Raw genomic sequence first — 17,908 nt, 5'->3', positions numbered from 1 at the left:
TTTGATTTCTCTTCCACAAAATGATTAATATGGAAAAGTGCAACATTATTGTACATGTAAAATCTGTATCGGGCTGCTCATGTCTTTACGAGAGGAAGGGAATGAATTTGGCTCAAATTTTTTTTTTAATTGAAAGCTAAAAATTGTTTTTATATATAATTGAGGGGGAAATATCTTTAAAAAGTTCTGCAGGGGAAGGAGGACAATCAAAGTTGGGACAGAAATACTGTTTTGAGTGAATTTCAATCAAAATAATGGTACTTGACAAGAAAGATATGGCAAAGTTTTTCAACTGTTATTTTGTTTCTATTTTTTTCTGGTAATCAATCAACAAGTATTTGTGAAACACTAAAGACAAATATGAAAGTCTATGTTGTCAAGCAGTTTATAGTCTAACATAAGGAATCATGGTCATATAGGTCTGTACAAAATACATATGAAACAGAAGCAAGATAATCTTGGCAGAAAAGCCACTGAAAGCCTAATGCAAAAGATGAAGTTTATCTGAGTTTAGAAGCAAACCAGGCATTCCAAGAGAAGAAGTGTGAGGAAGGAGCACATTCCAGGCATACCAGTCCAAAGGCATGAGAAATAGGAGCTAAGGAAGTCACAAGGAACAGAGACAAGAGAAGAGGGATCAGAGCAAAGCCTTAAGAGTAAAACTACAGTTAGGGGACAAGAAATGGACAACAATCAGCTCAGAAGCCTGAAAAAGGTCAGACAGAGGAACTAAGAGGGAACAGCAATTTAAAAGAGAATATCCAAGATAAAAAAAAATTTGTCAACAGTGTCAAATTGCTGCAGATGTTCAAGGATAAGGATTAAGAAGAGGCTATTACATTAGGCAAATTAAGAGACAGCGATTTCAGTTGAGTGATTAAGTTGGAAATCAGATTCCAGAGGGTTTGGAAGTATAGGAGGAAAGGAAGAAAAGCAACCAAGTAGGGCAGATTTATTTAAGAGTCTGGCCAAGAAAAGAAGAAAAGCTATAGGAGCTATGGGGGTGTTAAAAATCAGTAAAAGGTTGAAAGTCGCTTTTTTTGTTGTTAGTTTTTTTAAAAATCCTTGCCTTCTATCTCAGAATCAACATGATGTATTTGTTCCAAGGCAAAAAGATTGGTATAGGCTAGGCAAAGGGTGTGGTGCCCCAGGGCCACAAAGTTAGGAAGTGTCAGAGATCACATATGAACCCAGGATCTCCCATCTTTAGTTCTGGCTCTCTAGTGAGCCGTTTAGCTTCCCCAGTGAGAGGTTTTTAAGGAGTGGGAAATTTATTAGTGCTATTGGTGGTGAAAAGAGAAAAGCATAAAGGAAAGATGAAAGCAGAAGAGTGATGATAATGCAGAAAATCTGCTTAAGATTTGAGGGTACATGTAAAGAAAATAACATTGGTAAGAAAGGTCACCTCTTCACCAGAGTTTGGAAAAAAAAAAAGGGAAAATAGTGAAAATGATAGAGGGAATATGAAATAAGGAAATAATTTTAGTGAGGAAAAGGGCAGAGAAAAACTGTAAAAGGGAGTAGCCATTCAAGATATATGTACATAAAATAATATATTTACCTACCCTTAATAAGTTTAGGTTACTTGATCCATAAGAATTACATCTTAGGATCCTAAAGAAATTTGGTTGGACATTATTACCAAACTACTATCAATAAAGAATGAAATACAGAGAACAAGAAACTTCAAGGCTTATTATGGGGAAATGCCTTGGATTAAAAAAAATAATAAAGGAACAAGAATTGAGTCTAAACACCATAAGGTAATGAGTTTAGCATTATGTTCTGAAACTTTGCTAGGAATTAAAGTCAAAGAATTAGAGACTGAAGAACCTTCACATATCAATCAAAAAAAAAAACAGTCAAGAAAAGAGAAGATACTATGTGCCAAGCACTGTATTAAGTGCTGGGGATAGAAAGGCTAAATATAGCCTATGCCTTCAAGAAGTAAACATTACAATAGAAGAAAATAAGAGGTAAATACATATATACAAGAGATATATAAAATAGATAGAATGTAATCTCAGAGTGGGGAAAGTATAGCAGCTAGGGGAACCAGGAAAGACCTCCTGCAGAAGATGGTTCTTTAGCTAAATCTTAATGGAAGTCAAGGAAGTCAGTAGGCAGAGGTGAGGAAAGAAAGCATTTTATGCATGGGGAACAGCAAGTGCAAAAGTAAGTACAGGAGATGTAATGCTATGTACAGGAAAGTGAAAGAAGGCCAGCATAGCTGGATCACAGAGTGATGAAAGGACAAAAAGACTGGAAAGATAGGACCGAGACGAGTTATGAAGAACTTTACATGCTAACAAAGTACTTCATATTTGATCCTGGATGAGATAGGGAGTCACTGGAAATCACTAAGTAGAGACATGATATAATCAGGCCTACAAAAATCAGATTTGCAGCTGAGTAGAGGATGAACTGATATTGAGAAGAACTTGAATAGGGGGAGCTGGGTGGCTCAGTGGATTGAGAGCCAGGCCTAGAGATGGGAGGTCCTAGGTTCAAATCTGGCCTCAGACACTTCCTAGCTGTGTAATCCTGAGCAAGTCACTTAACCCCCATTGCATAACCCTTACTGCTCTTCTGCCTTAGAACCAATACATGGTATTCATTGTAAGATGGAAAGTAAAGGTTTAAAAAATAAAAAAAAGACGAGTACTAAAATAAACTAGGCGCGAGGAGGAAAGGGCCTGAACTAGAATCATGACTATTTGTATGAAGAGAAGAGTATATATGAAAGAGATGTTGTTGAAGGTAGATTAAAACCAGATTTGGCAACGTACTGGATATATGAATCGAGTAAAAGGCTTCAAGGATGACATCAAGGCTCCAACTAAGTGACTGGAAGGATTATGGTTTGAAGCTGAAATTTGAAAGGAGAATGTTTTGGGGAAAAGATAATTTTCCGTTTTATAAACGTTGAATTTAAGATGCTTACAAGACACACAATTCAAGATGCATGATTGTAATGCATAAAAAAGAACAGGGCTAGATATATAAATCTGGGAAGCATCTGCATAGAGATGATAATTAAACCCATTGAGAGCTAATGATCTCAGAAAAATGAGACTACAGAATAAAAAGAAAAGAAGGCACTAGAAAAAACCATGTTAAAGAATATCTACTAAGGTATGATAGATGTGTAGTCTGAATTGGAGGAAGGAGTTCCCATGACAATGAAATTAAAACAGCACCTCTTTAAAGTATTAAAATATAAGCCTGATGGTAGATTAAGAGCACAAGCAAGATAATTCACTAAGCTACTCTATAAAATAGAAACTAACACCCAATGTTTAGATGTACATAAAGGAAAGTTTTAGACTGATTTGACTAAGCTCTTATTGCTCTTACTTCTCAATCCCTTTATCCCAATTTATTTGAGGCATGTGAAATTATAACACATACAGTGATTGTAGAAACTTCCTCTTCCTCCATTATCTCTTCTTGTGGAATGTCATCATTGACAGGAGAGCTACTATGAAAAACATCCATCTCTTCACTTGATTCATTTTCTTTACTAGATGCTTGTTTGGAGCGTCCAGTGCGGCTAGAGTAAAAAACATAAGAAACTGAATTAATTCATTGAGCAATAATTAATCTTCAATATTAGAGGAAAAAATGTATGGTTTTTCATTGCTCATTTTTATCACTGATACTTTAAATGAGACTGAAGTCCCCCCCCCCCCCAACTCCCCAATATTCTAAATCCAGAACTGTGACATTTTAATCTTGGAGAGCAAAGACTGACCCAGATACAAAAATGTGTCAAATAGTACTAAAATTTATTCATTTGTAACAATTGAGATAATATTTGCTCTTTTGCCAGTAACTTTGTGTCACCCTGCATTTCAAGGACACTGAAGTCCAATATAGGAAAAAAAAATTATGTGAAGCTAACAATGGTATAGCAGGAACAACAGAGCACTTTGGAAGTCAGCAACCTGGTATAAGTACAGACTCCACCATTGACTTTATGACTATGAGCAAGTCACTTTAGGGCTCTGAGTCTCACTGTCCTCATCTACAAAATGATAGTTTATATAATCTGTGCAGTTTTAAATCAAAGATGCTGTGATTCTGTATGTACATCTCACAGAAAAGGAGGAATCAGTGAAATAATTAAAATGTTAAATATGTAATTCTTAAGTTTACCAAGATCTCAGCCAGTGCCTTTTTTTACCTTATTTCCTTCACTTCCATACATATTTCATGTGCTTAATGTTTATTGGATTAAATGTAATGGTCCTACTTATCAATTACTGACAAGATCAAAGAGCCCCAGAGATTTTGGGTAAGATGTTCTTGGAGATTGCATTTTAAGGAGAACATGGGAGAAAACTGAACATACAAATGGTGGTGTTCAACTATCTGTCTGAAAACGTTTGTGTCAGCAGTGGAAAATATCAAATGCATAGAGTTGAACTGTATGTGTGGTGTGTTTATCAAAGAATTAATTTAATAGCACAGCAAAAAATGAGAATTACCTATCTTATCACAGTTTCAGATGCCATTAAGAGCATTCAGACTCTCAGAACATTTCAACAGACAGCATGGGGTAGTCCCAAAACATGTGGACTCAAATCTCTTGGTATTTTGGATCCTAATTGAACTATTCCAAAAGCCTCAAAACATATATTACTTAACAGAGAACTAAAACTAAGTTTTTACCTTCAATTGCTTTTTTCCAAATATATGGTGGATTAACAGAGAAAGACTGCCAATAGCAATGCCAAGGATGACATGTAATTTACCTTAAATTTAAGTTAGAACTTCTCAGCATTGAAGATTCAAATGAAAAGTTTGCCAGTTAGTTACAGAATTTCCTGTGAATGTTCCTTAAAGTAGGATATTCATTTAGTTTGGAAAAATGTGTAATCAAATCCTAGACAATATCAAAAAAGGAAATACTCTATGACCACTGAAGTCATCTTTCTGATTCTCACAAAAAAATTATTCCTTACTTTACTAACATGTAACACAATTAATCTACAAAATGTTAACAGTAAGGATTCTTTCATCACAGATTGTTGGCTTTCTAGACTTTAAGTTTCCACATAAAATCCTGTGTATACCCACCTGTATGTTTTTCTTTCTCCCCTCTGGAAAAAGGAATTAGCTGGCAAAAAGCAGAATGAAAGAAGCATGCAAATCTGAGTAAGACCTCCTGTGGTTTTTGCTCATCTCTCGCATCTAACAGAAATAGGCATTTAACCCAAGCATGAATGCAATGGCATGTTTGCAAAGATGCTTTAAATTGAGGTGCTGACAACTATCTAAAGTATGAAAGTATTAATGAATTTAGTCAGTATGCTAAAGTAATTTTATTTTTAATCTTTCTCATTTATATTGAGAAAAAATAGTGAAGGGAACTATAATTTTTCAGTAACAGTGATGCTATGGCATGACTCCAGTATCTAAACTAAAATTTATTTTTGAAAGTTGATCCAACAGTACTATAAAAAGCTTTCTACATACAAATTAAATATGTACCTGTGCATATATGTATTTTTATTAGAAAACAAATACATCAGGTGCATCATAAAAATATTCATAGGAAAATATATATTTTCTATATGAATCTAAAAAAAGGGGAATGCTGTTTTCAGTATAAGTATTTTCCAATATGTTTGCAAAAATGAGTCTTGGGATGGGAAGTTAATTTTTTTAAAGGGGGTGGGGAATGGAGGGAGGAGAACAAAGAAAAAAGGCAGGAAAAGAGAAAAGGGACCAAATTCAAGGTATTGTGACCATTCCCCTCACAAAGAGTTCATACACAGCTACCAGTGTCTCCAAGTATAGTGTAAATGAAGCATTTAGCATGCATTTAATGAAGACTTCTTTCAAGTTCCCTAAGTGTTAAAGTGGTGCCAGTGGGCTAATTGGGCTCTTCATGACCCAGTTAAAGCATCACAAAATTCTATTTTGTCTAGCATATATAGGGCTGATTAATATGTGGGGGTTTAAATAGAGCATTGACACTGTCCATGAAATTTTACAAAATTATTTGAAATCTGTTTGCAATTTAATATTATTGCATTCACGACTTACACAGTTTTTTTTGGTTGTGATGGTGGTGGCGTTTTTGGTGGTCTTCCTCGTCTTTTCTGTGGTGTGGACTGTGTGGATTCAACTGCACTACTTTCAGGAGATTCTGTTCTGCTTTGGGGAAGACCCAAATTTTGATAACATCAAATTATGATTTATGATATCATAACTAAAATATAAGCAGTCAAGAGTTATAAATACCCACCTCTGTTGTGCTCTTCTAGATGTTCTATGCTGTCTGCCTTTTTGTTTCTGCTCCATGTTTTCACTCTGCCTATCTTCTTCTTCCTCCTCTTCTGCTGCTGCAGGACCAGGTTTTTTCCTGCTTCCTCTCTTAGATGTTTTAATTGCTGGCTCTTCTTTTGGGACGCCACCACCACCAACTGCTTTAGGGGGCCGCCCTCTTCTGCCCTTTTTGGGTGGGCTATTCTGTTCATCCTCATTTTCTAAGAGATCTTCTTTAAGCCGTTTCTCTTCTGGCCACTGTGGTTCATCAGAATCAGACACAGCTGTGCCTCTTTTCCTCCCCCGCTGACTCCCTTTTGGTTTTTGTTCCTGAACCAATTTGGTTAAGTCATCCATACCCAATTTCTCTTCTGTATCTGTAACAGGTGTCTTCTTTCGGCTTCTTGGCTTCTCAAGTTCAGACTGGAAATTAAAATCAGATTACTGCTTTAATGAAAATAATTATAGAGATAGTAAAATAAAGTTAAAAAAGGTAAAGAAAAATGTAACTAAGAAAAATATGTTTAAATACAACAGAAGGATGACTAATCATTCTTTCTTGAATCAAAAAATCTGATGAGAGTGGTTTTTTATTTTAAGCTACTTATATCTATATGGAACTACTCTATAAGAATAGTGCTTAATTTTTACAATATTAAACTAAGCAGAAGAAGTGCTATTTTATAAAAGGAATTTCTGGACTAGGCATCTCAATCATTTTTTGTGTGGAATAGTTCTTTGGGGAATGGGATGGAGGTGGATGTAATTAATAAGGGGATGGATAGGACTATGGAGGAGTAAACATATCACTATAGGAAATTCTGGTTAATAACTGCCTTCCACTGATGCAGATGAGTAACTCCTTTATAACTTACAGGGCTAGAAAGCTGCCAGAGGCATTAAGAGGTTAAATTAAGTCTAGCTATGTATCAGAAACAAGATTTGAAATTGGGTCTTCTGGATTCCAAGGCCAGTCCTTTCACCACTAAATCAGATGGCCTCTGTTTAATCAGTTCTAATTAACTAATATAGCAATTTTTAAATGGCTGTTCCTCTAATCAATAATAATGGTAATTTTACATATATCTCAAGACATAAGTAAATTCCACATGGGATTATGTCACTAATCCTTAAATATGTCAAAGGATTACTTTGATAACTTCTATAAATTAAGAATGCAAAAGTATAGAAAAATTAAGTGAATTCATAGTGCATTAAAATATTTTTAGATGGAAAAAAGTGCCTCTGTTTCACCTAAACGATTAACCTTTCAAAATACTAACAAGGAAAATTAATGACATTTCACAGTAAATTACATTGCTACTTTATTTAGAATTTATAACATTGACCAGCAGATGGAGACTGAAAAAGATTCTCTAAGGATGTCAAGCCACTAAGCAATTTACTGTTTTAAGGAGTTTTACTCAATTAGAAATTGACAATAACACTTAAGGTCACCTGACAGATCATATTTAAAAATTAGCAACTACTGTACATTCATATTACTGCTTCCATGATTACTTAATATTAGCATGGTATAAGAAAATGAAAAGAGTAGCTGGCATTACATATATTTTAGAAGGGAATGGAAAGTGAAGAGAGCGCATAGAACCACCAAAGCTTATTATTTCTTAGGAATCATATTTGGCCAATTAAAAAAATATATGGCAATGATAAAAGAAAAGATGCTATAAATTTGAGGCAGAAAGAACACACAAGTGAATTACTTAAATTTAAAAAACTACTTTTCTGAAAACAGGTTAAAAAATATCCACCAAGCATTCTTATTTCTTATGGTTTGCAAATAGCCAATTTTAAAAAAATGATTCTATCATTCTTTAAAAAAAACACAATTTTACTATAATGCTCTCTCTTTGTGGATATGGTAAATAAGATAACCACAAAAACATCTTCTGGATATGCACCTACATTACACTAAATATGTACATACATTACACTAAATGAGTGTAAATTATTTATATTGGAAATATAAAAAGTTGTCAAATAAAAGGGTAGTTTTGAGTTGCTCCAGAGGGGAAAATTAGTTACAAAAGGTAAAAGCAGTAGGAAGGCAAATTCTCACTCCACATAAAGACAAAAAACATCCTAATAATTAAATTAATCAAACAATGGAATTACTTGACTTCATTATGAATAGGTAAGTACATTACACTAAAATTACTTCTGTAAGATTGTAACACTACACAGGATTTTATGGTTTTTATTCATAATAAAATGTAAACTTAAGTTATAGATCAAGGAAATAACCTATACTATAAACTATGTATTAGAACTATCCTGCAAAACGGTATCCAATTTATCTCAGTTCAGATCCCTATAACAAAACAAAAATGGCCATTGTAAACTATATAAAAAATGAGCATCATTTCTTAATAGCTATGAGAAGAAAATTCTCCAGCCATTACCAGTTATATATAGCTTTGATTTCTTCATCTAAAAATTGTCTATTCATATCTTTTGACTATTTTATCAACTGAGGAATGGCTCATATTCTTATAAACTTGACAAAATTCTTAATATTTGAGATATAAGACCTGTATCAGAAAAACTATAAAATTCCCCCTCCCCCAATTTACTGCTTGCCTTCTAATCTTGGGTACATTCCTTTTCATATGTACAAAAATTTCAAAATAATTCATTTTACATCTCACAATGTTTTCTGTATTTGTTCATAAATTGTTCTATCCATAAATTTGTTAGGTGATATGTTCTCCATTCTTCTAATTTGCTTATATCTCCCTTTATTCCTAGGTCATAAATACATTTTGATCTTATCTTGATAAATGGTGTAAGATACTAGTCTATCTAGTTTCTGCCAAACATCCTTCCAGTTTTCCCAACAATTTTTTACCAAACAGTAAATTCTTATCTCTAAAACTTGCATCTTTATTTTTGTCAAACACAAGGAAAATGGTCATGAAAAGAAAACCACTTCAAAGGAGTTAAAAAAAAAACAATTAAACTCATTAGATCTTTTCCCTCTTAATTAGATGGTATTCCATACTACCTGCTACAATGTTATAAGTAAGACTCCTCCCCCCTTTTTCTTAAAACCCCTACCTTCCACCTTAGAATTAATGCCATGTGGTTCCAAGGCAAAAGAGTGAGAAGCACTAGGCAATTGGGGTTAAGTGATCTGCCCAGTGTTACACTACTAAGAAGTGTCTGAAGCCATATTTGAAATCAGGATTTTCTATCTCCAAGCCTGGCTCTCTATTAAGCCATCACTCTCCCTCTTCCCTTCCCTTTTTCTTTAACTAGACTAGCAGATATGGATCTCCTTTGTTCATCTAACAGCTGCTGGAATTCCTGTTTTGAAGTCATGGCAAACACAATTTATTCACAACCAATTCACTTGCTATGTGGTACAGAGGTGCTAGGAATGTCAATTAGTTATTCATAGGACTGGAAGATCTAACTGAATGCTCTTGTTATGATATGTTTAGTTATGCTGAGGTTATAGGAGAGGATATATTTGGGTACTTGAGGTGTCCTAAAATCCTTAATAGTTTACTTTTAAGTACCATTTTAAAACTGTTTCTATAATACATATGAGAAAAGCACTGAAGTAAGCTAGGACTTTATAAGGATCCTTCAAAGTTTTTCTACTCTATTGCAAACAAAAAATGCCATGTTCATAAAATCTTCACAATGTTAAAGCTATCAAAGATTATTATCTTAACCATAAGATTCACTTTTTGAATCAAACTATCAAAGAATGTATTATTTGTTTAATTTTTGAAAACACAGAACTTTATTGATGTAATAAAGTACTTTGTTATGGAGTAAAATTGGAATAACAAAAAAAGTAAATACACTTAGTAATATTGTATAATTCTTATATTGCTACCTTAAAAACATTAAGGTCTCAAACCTGAGAACTAAAATTTGTGACAGCCATATAAGAAATTTATTGAAGTTCTTTTTGTGATAGCCCCAAACTTGAAATTAAAGATGTGCCATCCTATCAGAAAATGGCTAAACAAACCATGGTATATGAATATAAAGGAACATTGCTGTGCAATAAAAAATTATGTGGGAACTATTTATGAAATGTTACAGTACAGTGAGGAGAAGTGGGGCAAAAAGGTATGCTATAACAACAAGACTATAGAGAAAAAGAACTTTGAAAAACATTAGTACTCGGATCACTGAAATGATAAAACATGAGCCTCAAAGAATGAAGAAGCAATATGCATCTCTGAATAGGGAGGTAATGATCTCAAAAGCAGAAATATATAAGTTTACAGACAGGTATTATGTGGGAATTTGTTTTGCTGCACGATTTAGATATTTATTAGTTAATATTTAGAAATATATTGAGATTTATTTTGTTTTATTAACATTTGCTCAATGGAGAGGAGGATAAGTAAGAGACAGACTAATTTTTAAAAACATGTTACTTGAAAAATATAAAAATAAACTTTAAAAAAATCCTCAAGATGCAGAGCGAGAGGAGCAGAACCAGGAGAACATTGTACCCAGAGACAAACACACTGTGGTATAATCGAATGTAATGGACTTCTCCATTAGTGGCAGTGTAATGTCCCTGAACAATCTGCAGGGATCTAGGAGAAAAAACACTATAAGCAGAGGACAAACTGAGGGAGTAGAAACACCGAGGAAAAGCAACTGCCTGACTACAATGGCTGAGGGGACATGACAGAGGAGAGACTCTAAACGAACCCTCTAATGCAAATACTAACAACATGGCAATGGGTTCGTATCAAGAACACATGTGATACCCAGTGGAATCACGCGTCGGCTATGGGGGGGTGGGAGGGAGGAAAAGAAAATGATCTTTGTCTTTAATGAATAATGCATGGAAATGATCAAATAAAATACTATTAAAAAAATCCTCAAGGAAAAGTAAAAAAAAAGCTACACAAGAAGTATACTTTATATAGAGAAAAATTAACTGATTTTAATCTAGTTTTATTAAGTTGAAAATTACTAACACAACATAAGTTTTATAACATAATTATTATCAGACACAACCCAACATCTCACCACCCTTACAAGATCAGAGTCGTCTCTCTTGTCACTTTTTTTTCCTGGCAAAGGTGAAGACATGGAGAAATCTTCATTTTCACTGTGATCCATTTCAGAACTGTCAAGCCTTTTAAAATAAATACTTATCATTATTTACAATTATACATTTATCATTATATATTTTATACATGCACACACAATTTTAATTCTCAAAAATCTGCCTTGGATAGTTTTGTAGGATTGGATTCTAAATCCTTTGTAGAGCTCTCATTCTTTTAGAACCTGTACAATTTAATTCTTCCACAACTTGCTCCATTCAAATATGTCACAATTTCAGCACGTTTTTTTACAGTTTAAATTCTAATATTTTCATTAATAATTTTAAAGAAATTAAGAGATTGTCTAAATAAATATGGAGCATACAAGGAAAGAAAATGAGGGCTTTTCATCAGAGAAGCGTGAAGTTCAATTGTATGTACTGAATATCAGTCATCTAGTACATATAAGATGCTATTTTGATATAACTGAAAAATAAGGCACAACTCTTCTCCCCAAAATTTATTTTTCATTTAGGAGACAATAAAAAATTGGAGGTGATGGCCTTAAAGGTCTTTTATATTTTTAGATCTATGATCCCATGACCAGAAAACTGATGCACATAATATTAAGTTTTATATGATAAAGTACCCACTAATTGGGTACCTAAGTAGAAGGAGAGGAACAAAAATAACTTGTTGGGGAAATGATGAGATCAATCTGGATGTATAATATGGGGTCACTATGTTAGGATAAGGTAAAAATAAAGTTGGATATTATAAAGCATAAGTTCTTAACTTGGGAGCTTATACATTAGTTTTTAAATACTTTGACAACTATATCAAAATAATAAGCTTTCCTTTAAAACTTATGTATTTATTTTATTTTTAAAATTATAAAGAGTCCATATATCTCACCAGAATGACAAAGGGCTCCATGACATAAAATAAGATTAAAAACCTCCTCTATAAAGGATCTTGAGTATCATCAAGGACTTTACTAAAGGCAATGATAGTTATTTTAAAGAATAACAGAATCAAAAAAAGGTTTTAAGAGTGCTGATTTGTTGGTAATATAGAAAATGGTTTAAAAAGAAATTGAAGTTATTAAAGTGATAAGTTAGAGGCCTGTTTCAATAGTTTAGGCCTGAATACTAAGGTCTGAAATTAAGTGGCAGAAGGAACATAAGATATTATGATCTGAAAATAAGAGGTGGAAGAAGAAAAGTAAGACATATAAAATTGGACTTTTTGACTGGCTTTGAGAGAGATGGGAGAGAGAGAAACCAAAGATGATTCTGAGCTTATTAGTTTCAGTAAGTGACTAGGAAAATGCTGTTATTGCCATAAATAAGAAATCAAGAAAATAAGCCACTTTGCAAACAAAGGAGTTTTAAATTGAATTGGAGATATCTAAGAGAATATATCCAGTTGAGAGCTGTAAATAAGGGATAATGGAAGGAACTTCAATGTTAATCTATTAACCATTGAGACAGTATTATGAATACAAGAGGCAGTGTGGCATGCAGAGTAGAATGAGTCTTAGAGTCACTAAGTTTTAAGTTCAAGTCCTGCCTCTGATAAATGTCATGATCAAAGGAAAGTGTCACTAAACTTCCAAGTTCTCCAAAGCATCTAAAGCTATGCATTTCAAACATGCTCTCATCTCCATCTTATCCCTATAAGAAGAAAATCCCTATACAGATGCAATCACAGTTCTGAATTACCACATCCCATTTCTATTCTTTTTTTGGATCAGCCAGAAATATAACCTCCATTCCTATCTATATAAAGGTTACGGAAAAAGATATTAATATCATTCCTCCCCCCTCTTTTACTGCCAGGAATATCTTACTCTATATAAGCTGTAAAAACTCCGCAGGTGAGGCAGCAACTAAAGCTTCTATGATGTTCCACTGTAGTTAAGTAATAAGTCAAACAATCATGCATCTTTAAACATCTAAAGTTACTGAAAAATGTTTAAAATTTAATTTGTGTTAATTCTAACCCTTTAAAAAAGTGAAAAGAATGGTTTAAAATAAGAAAAAAGATAGGAACTGCACTTGTGATTTTTTTAGTGCCAGGACTTCCCAAGAAAGGAAACTCCCTCCAGTGATATAGTTCCACTGTCATCTTCAGTTACTCAGAGCATTTTGCCTAGAACAGAGGTGTCAGACTCTTAAAGTGTCCCAACCAAATTAAAATGTAATTGGGAGGAGGCAACTAGGTGGCTCAGTAGATTAAGCAAGGCCCAGAGATGAAAGGTCCTGGGTTCAAATGTGGCCTCAGATACTTCCTAACTATATGACCCTGGGTAAGTCAATTTGAACCCCATTGCTTATCCCTTACTGCTCTTCTGCCTTGGTCCAAGACAGAAGATAAGATTTTAATTAATAAATAAGTAAATAAAAGTAGATAGATAGATAGATAGATAGATAGATAGATAGATAGATAGATAGATAGATAGATAGATAGATACTGTGAAGTGGCTCTAAGGCAGAAGAGCAGTAAGGGTAGGCAATGGGGGTCAAGTGACTTGCCCAGGGTCATACAGTTAGGAAGTAATTGAGGCCAAATTTGAACTCAGGACTTCCCATCTCAAAAAGTCTGATTCTCAATCCACTGAGCCACTTAGCTGCCCTCCACAGGACTGATTTCAAGACAAAAGATAAGGACTAAAAAAATGTAATTGGGAAATGTTTAACAAAATAAATAAAAACACAATACCACATAATGTTAATTTGTGGTTTTCTAAGTAACTGTGAGGCTTGAAAGGATCTATTTCCATTTAAGTTTGAAACTACTGGCCCAGAGCACTGAGAGGTTAAGTAACTTGCCCAGAGTGACACAGAAAATATGCATGATAGTTCAGTCTTCTTAAAAGGAAGGAAATGAGCATTTATACAGCACCGACTCTGTGTCAGGCATTGGGCTAAGTAAGTACTTTACAAATATCTCATGAGGTCCTGACCCTCATACAACCATGGGAGGTAAGTATTATTACTATTATTAATTTATTTTTTTGTTTATTATTCCAATTTTACAGAAGAGGAAAATGGCCAGAGTCACATAGCGCATGAGGTCATATTTGAACTCGGGTCTTCCTGTGCCACTAGCTGCTTTCCCAGATCCTACACAGCTCCGTATCCACTACATCATTTTTTTCTCTTAAAATTAAGTTATTATCACAGTATTATAGGAAGGTTCTTTCAATACTTGCTATGGAGAGGGAAAGAGGAGAAAGAGAGGTTGTTGAAGTTTTGCCAGTCCCCTGAGAATAATAAGCATTTCCCTTGTCCTCTATAAATCTTAATTTAGAGAAAGATGAGAGCCTATTTTAGAATATAGAGAATGATACCTACTCATTTATACTAACTATACCCTTCAAAATCACTGTTAAATGTGATCTCATACATACCTTCCCTTAATTCTTCCTGGAGAGCTTGGATTTGAGCTGCTACTTGCATTGCTCACAGTCTCCATCCTTGAAGATTTGGACTGAGATTGCTTGCCTGCTGATGAAAGAGGCTTATTAACAGCTCCAAGAACATTGGCTGTTTTAGGCTGAAATGAAAAATACATTTTTGATGATCTAATTAAACATAATAAACCACACTAAATAATTTTTGAAAAACAAGTATTACTGTCAAAACAGTGGAATGAATTGTTCCATAAGTATTGTCTATAAATGAAATTTGAGCTGGGCATAGGGGCACATGCTTGTAAGCTCTGCTACTAAGAAGCTGAGGTTTGTGGATCTTTGGGGCTCAAGAATTCTGAGAAGCAGTAGTTTAAGTGGATCATGTGTTTATAATATTTGTTGCCATTATAGGGATGGGGTTAGGGGGTGACCAGGTTGCCAAAGAAGGCAAAAGAAATAGAGCATGTCAAAATACCTGTATGTGTATCAGAGGGATCAGGCTCACAAATGGCCACTACACTTCCAGTCTAGGTAAGATTGAGGCCCAGTCTTAAAAACTTCAATTAAGATAAATTTAACTCTCAAATTTAAAATCACATGGAAAGTAAACAAGTAGTTTCTCAGTTACAAGGAAAGAAGTTCTAAATGAAATCAAGGGTTAAATACTGCAGACAGCAATGACAATACCTAGACTGCTATACTCGCTCTATAGAAAGACATAAATGAACATATTCTGTTTTTGAATTTACATTTTGATGTTGACGGAAGACATCTAAAAATTAGAGTCCCATAATTTATTCCAAATTCAATTAGTTTGGTGAGGAAACAACAGCAATTTATCATACGTTACTTTTTATCTTTGGCAAAGGGTTATATAATTACTAATTAGCAATAAGGATGTTTTGAATTTTTCTAGCTTATGTGAATTCTTGAAAGAAAATACAAAAAGCACAAGATAGAATTATGTAAGGGATCACACTAATGAAAATAAACCACTAAAAAAACCAAAACCTTTTAATTTGTCAAAATGTACCTTTCCTGGAGTGAAGAAAGATTTCATTTCTGGAGGCAGATAATTTTTGGTGTTACTAAAGTTCTAAAAACAAAAGGGAAAAGTCTTCCATGAACATATAGGAAAATATATGTTAAGTCAAAGAGGTTAAATAAATATATGGTAGAAAATAACAAATTTTATACTACTAAATAAAAATCATCTGAAATCTTATTTTTTATTATCTCAGGTATCTTTGTGTATATAAGCTAAAACCTCTTTAACTGATTACTGTTAAATTATCGATCAGTCTACAAATTGTGAGTGAAGAATGAATAGAAGACAGTCCTGATTTGGAATAAAGTCATACCCTATCTGTTTTTAGGGCTGACATGTGGGTCCAATTCCTTGTTCCAGATTCCAATAAATTGTTTCCAGTTTCAACTTCATTCTTTAACTGTTTTCATGTAGCTAACATTGAACTAAAGAAAATTCCAACAAGTATCTATTAAGTGCCTCCTCTTAGCAAGGCACTGTGGGCCATGTATTGGGATAACAGAGAGAAAAATGAAAAAGTTCTTCTCATGCAACTTGCATTCAACTGAAAGACAACAACATAGAAACATGATACGAAATATAAACAAATAAATGCAAAGTTAATTAGGGGTAGAAAGCTCTAACAATGAGGGCAATCAAGAAAGGTCTAATGAAGAGCTTAGCTTTGAAGGGAGCTATAGCTCTAAAGAGATAAAAGGAATAAAAACATCACATAAATGATGACAAGAATCAAGGGATGGAGAAAGGAAATATGATGTTACATGTGTGGCCTGGTAAGTAGGCCAATCTGGCTTGAAAATAAACTATGTGAAGAGGAACAATGTTTAGAAAGATAGATTAGAATCAAGATTGCTACATAATAAATATCAAAGAAATCTGCATTTAATCCTAGGCAATAAGGAGTCACTAAAGTTTCTTGAGCAGGAAAATGACATGGTCAGAATCAGTATAAAGAATAGTAACATAGCAGTTGTCTTGGAAATGAATTGGAGAAGACAGAGATTAGATATAAGAAGTCTATTAGGCAGTCTATTGAAAAGACCTGAGAAAAAATGTAGTGTACTTCAAATAGGGTTGAGCACGTGAGTGGAGAAAAAGGGATGGAAAAGAGAAATGCTATTGCAAATTAGCAAGATGTGGGAAATGACAGGCTATGGAAGCAGAAGGAAAGGTATATAATCAAGGATGACTCCAAGTTTGAAAATGTAGGTGACTAGATGAAAAGAAGTATAGATATAGAGTCCAGAAGTTCAGAAGATGGATGGATTTAAGGATAAATGAGTTCAGTTTTGGAAAAGATGAGATTTATCCAAATGACTACTGGACATCCAGGAGGATGTTTCTAGCAAGGAGTTAAGTGATATGGAATTGGCATTCAGACTAGAGAAGGCTGGAAGAACTCTAAAAAAGAGACAACTAAATCCTTTGAGATTATGAGCTTTTCTAAGAGTAAAGTATCTTGGGGTTCAATCATTCTGAGCAAGGAGGGCAAAGACACTGTACACTGTAAAGGACACTGAAAATTGGTCAGAGAACTAGGACAAGAGTCAGGAGAGAACAGTGTCTCCAAAAATCAAGGAAGTGAGATAATGAACATAAAATGCTGTAGAGAATTGAAGGAGGATGAGGACCAAGAAAAGGCCACTGAATTTAGTTATTAGGAAATTGTTGCTGACCTTGAAGAAATAGTTTTTGTTGAGTGATGAAATAAAAAAAAATTTTTTTTTAAACCCTTACCTTCCGTCTTAGAGTTAAAATACTGTGTATTGGCTCCAAGGCAGAAGAGTGGTAAGGGCTAGGCAATGGGGGTCAAGTGACTTGCCCAGGGTCACACAGCTGGGAAGTGTCTGAGGCCAGATTTGAACCTAGGACCTCCCATCTCTAGGCCTGGCTCTCAATCCACTGAGCTACCCAGCTGCCCCCTCAAAAATGTCTTAAGGGGTTGAACAGTTAGAAAGTGAAATGGTAGAGTATAAACAGAAAGGGATAGTCTTAGCTCTAACCCATGCCTATATATAAAAGGTCTTTACCCTTAGATGTTTTCATGTTGAATATATTGGTAATGATATTTGAGGCCATATACTTTGATCACATTTCTGCCTCCTTTCTGGATCC

At 34.1% G+C, this 17,908-nt stretch overlaps 1 protein-coding gene across 8 annotated transcripts in view; it reads right to left on the bottom strand.

Annotated features, from left to right (window-relative positions):
* Positions 1 to 17,908, bottom strand: part of PDS5B (PDS5 cohesin associated factor B) — a 237,245-nt gene that overhangs the window by 5,630 nt on the left and 213,707 nt on the right. For 4 of the 8 annotated variants that reach the window (XM_056825155.1, XM_007495302.3, XM_056825158.1 and 1 more), the window contains 6 exons: positions 15,779 to 15,841; positions 14,743 to 14,888; positions 11,317 to 11,416; positions 6,257 to 6,699; positions 6,055 to 6,165; positions 3,412 to 3,553 (listed from right to left, as the gene is read on the bottom strand). In XM_056825155.1, the coding sequence (XP_056681133.1) occupies positions 3,412 to 3,553; positions 6,055 to 6,165; positions 6,257 to 6,699; positions 11,317 to 11,416; positions 14,743 to 14,888; positions 15,779 to 15,841 (1,005 nt within the window). The remainder of the gene's footprint in view (positions 1 to 3,411; positions 3,554 to 6,054; positions 6,166 to 6,256; positions 6,700 to 11,316; positions 11,417 to 14,742; positions 14,889 to 15,778; positions 15,842 to 17,908) is intronic. The other 4 variants (XM_056825156.1, XM_056825160.1, XM_056825157.1 and 1 more) reach the window with 2 other exon arrangements.

Source organism: Monodelphis domestica, chromosome 4 (genome assembly GCF_027887165.1).
Source record: "Monodelphis domestica isolate mMonDom1 chromosome 4, mMonDom1.pri, whole genome shotgun sequence".
Taxonomy (NCBI): domain Eukaryota; kingdom Metazoa; phylum Chordata; class Mammalia; order Didelphimorphia; family Didelphidae; genus Monodelphis; species Monodelphis domestica.
This window is presented reverse-complemented; position numbering and strand designations above follow the sequence as displayed.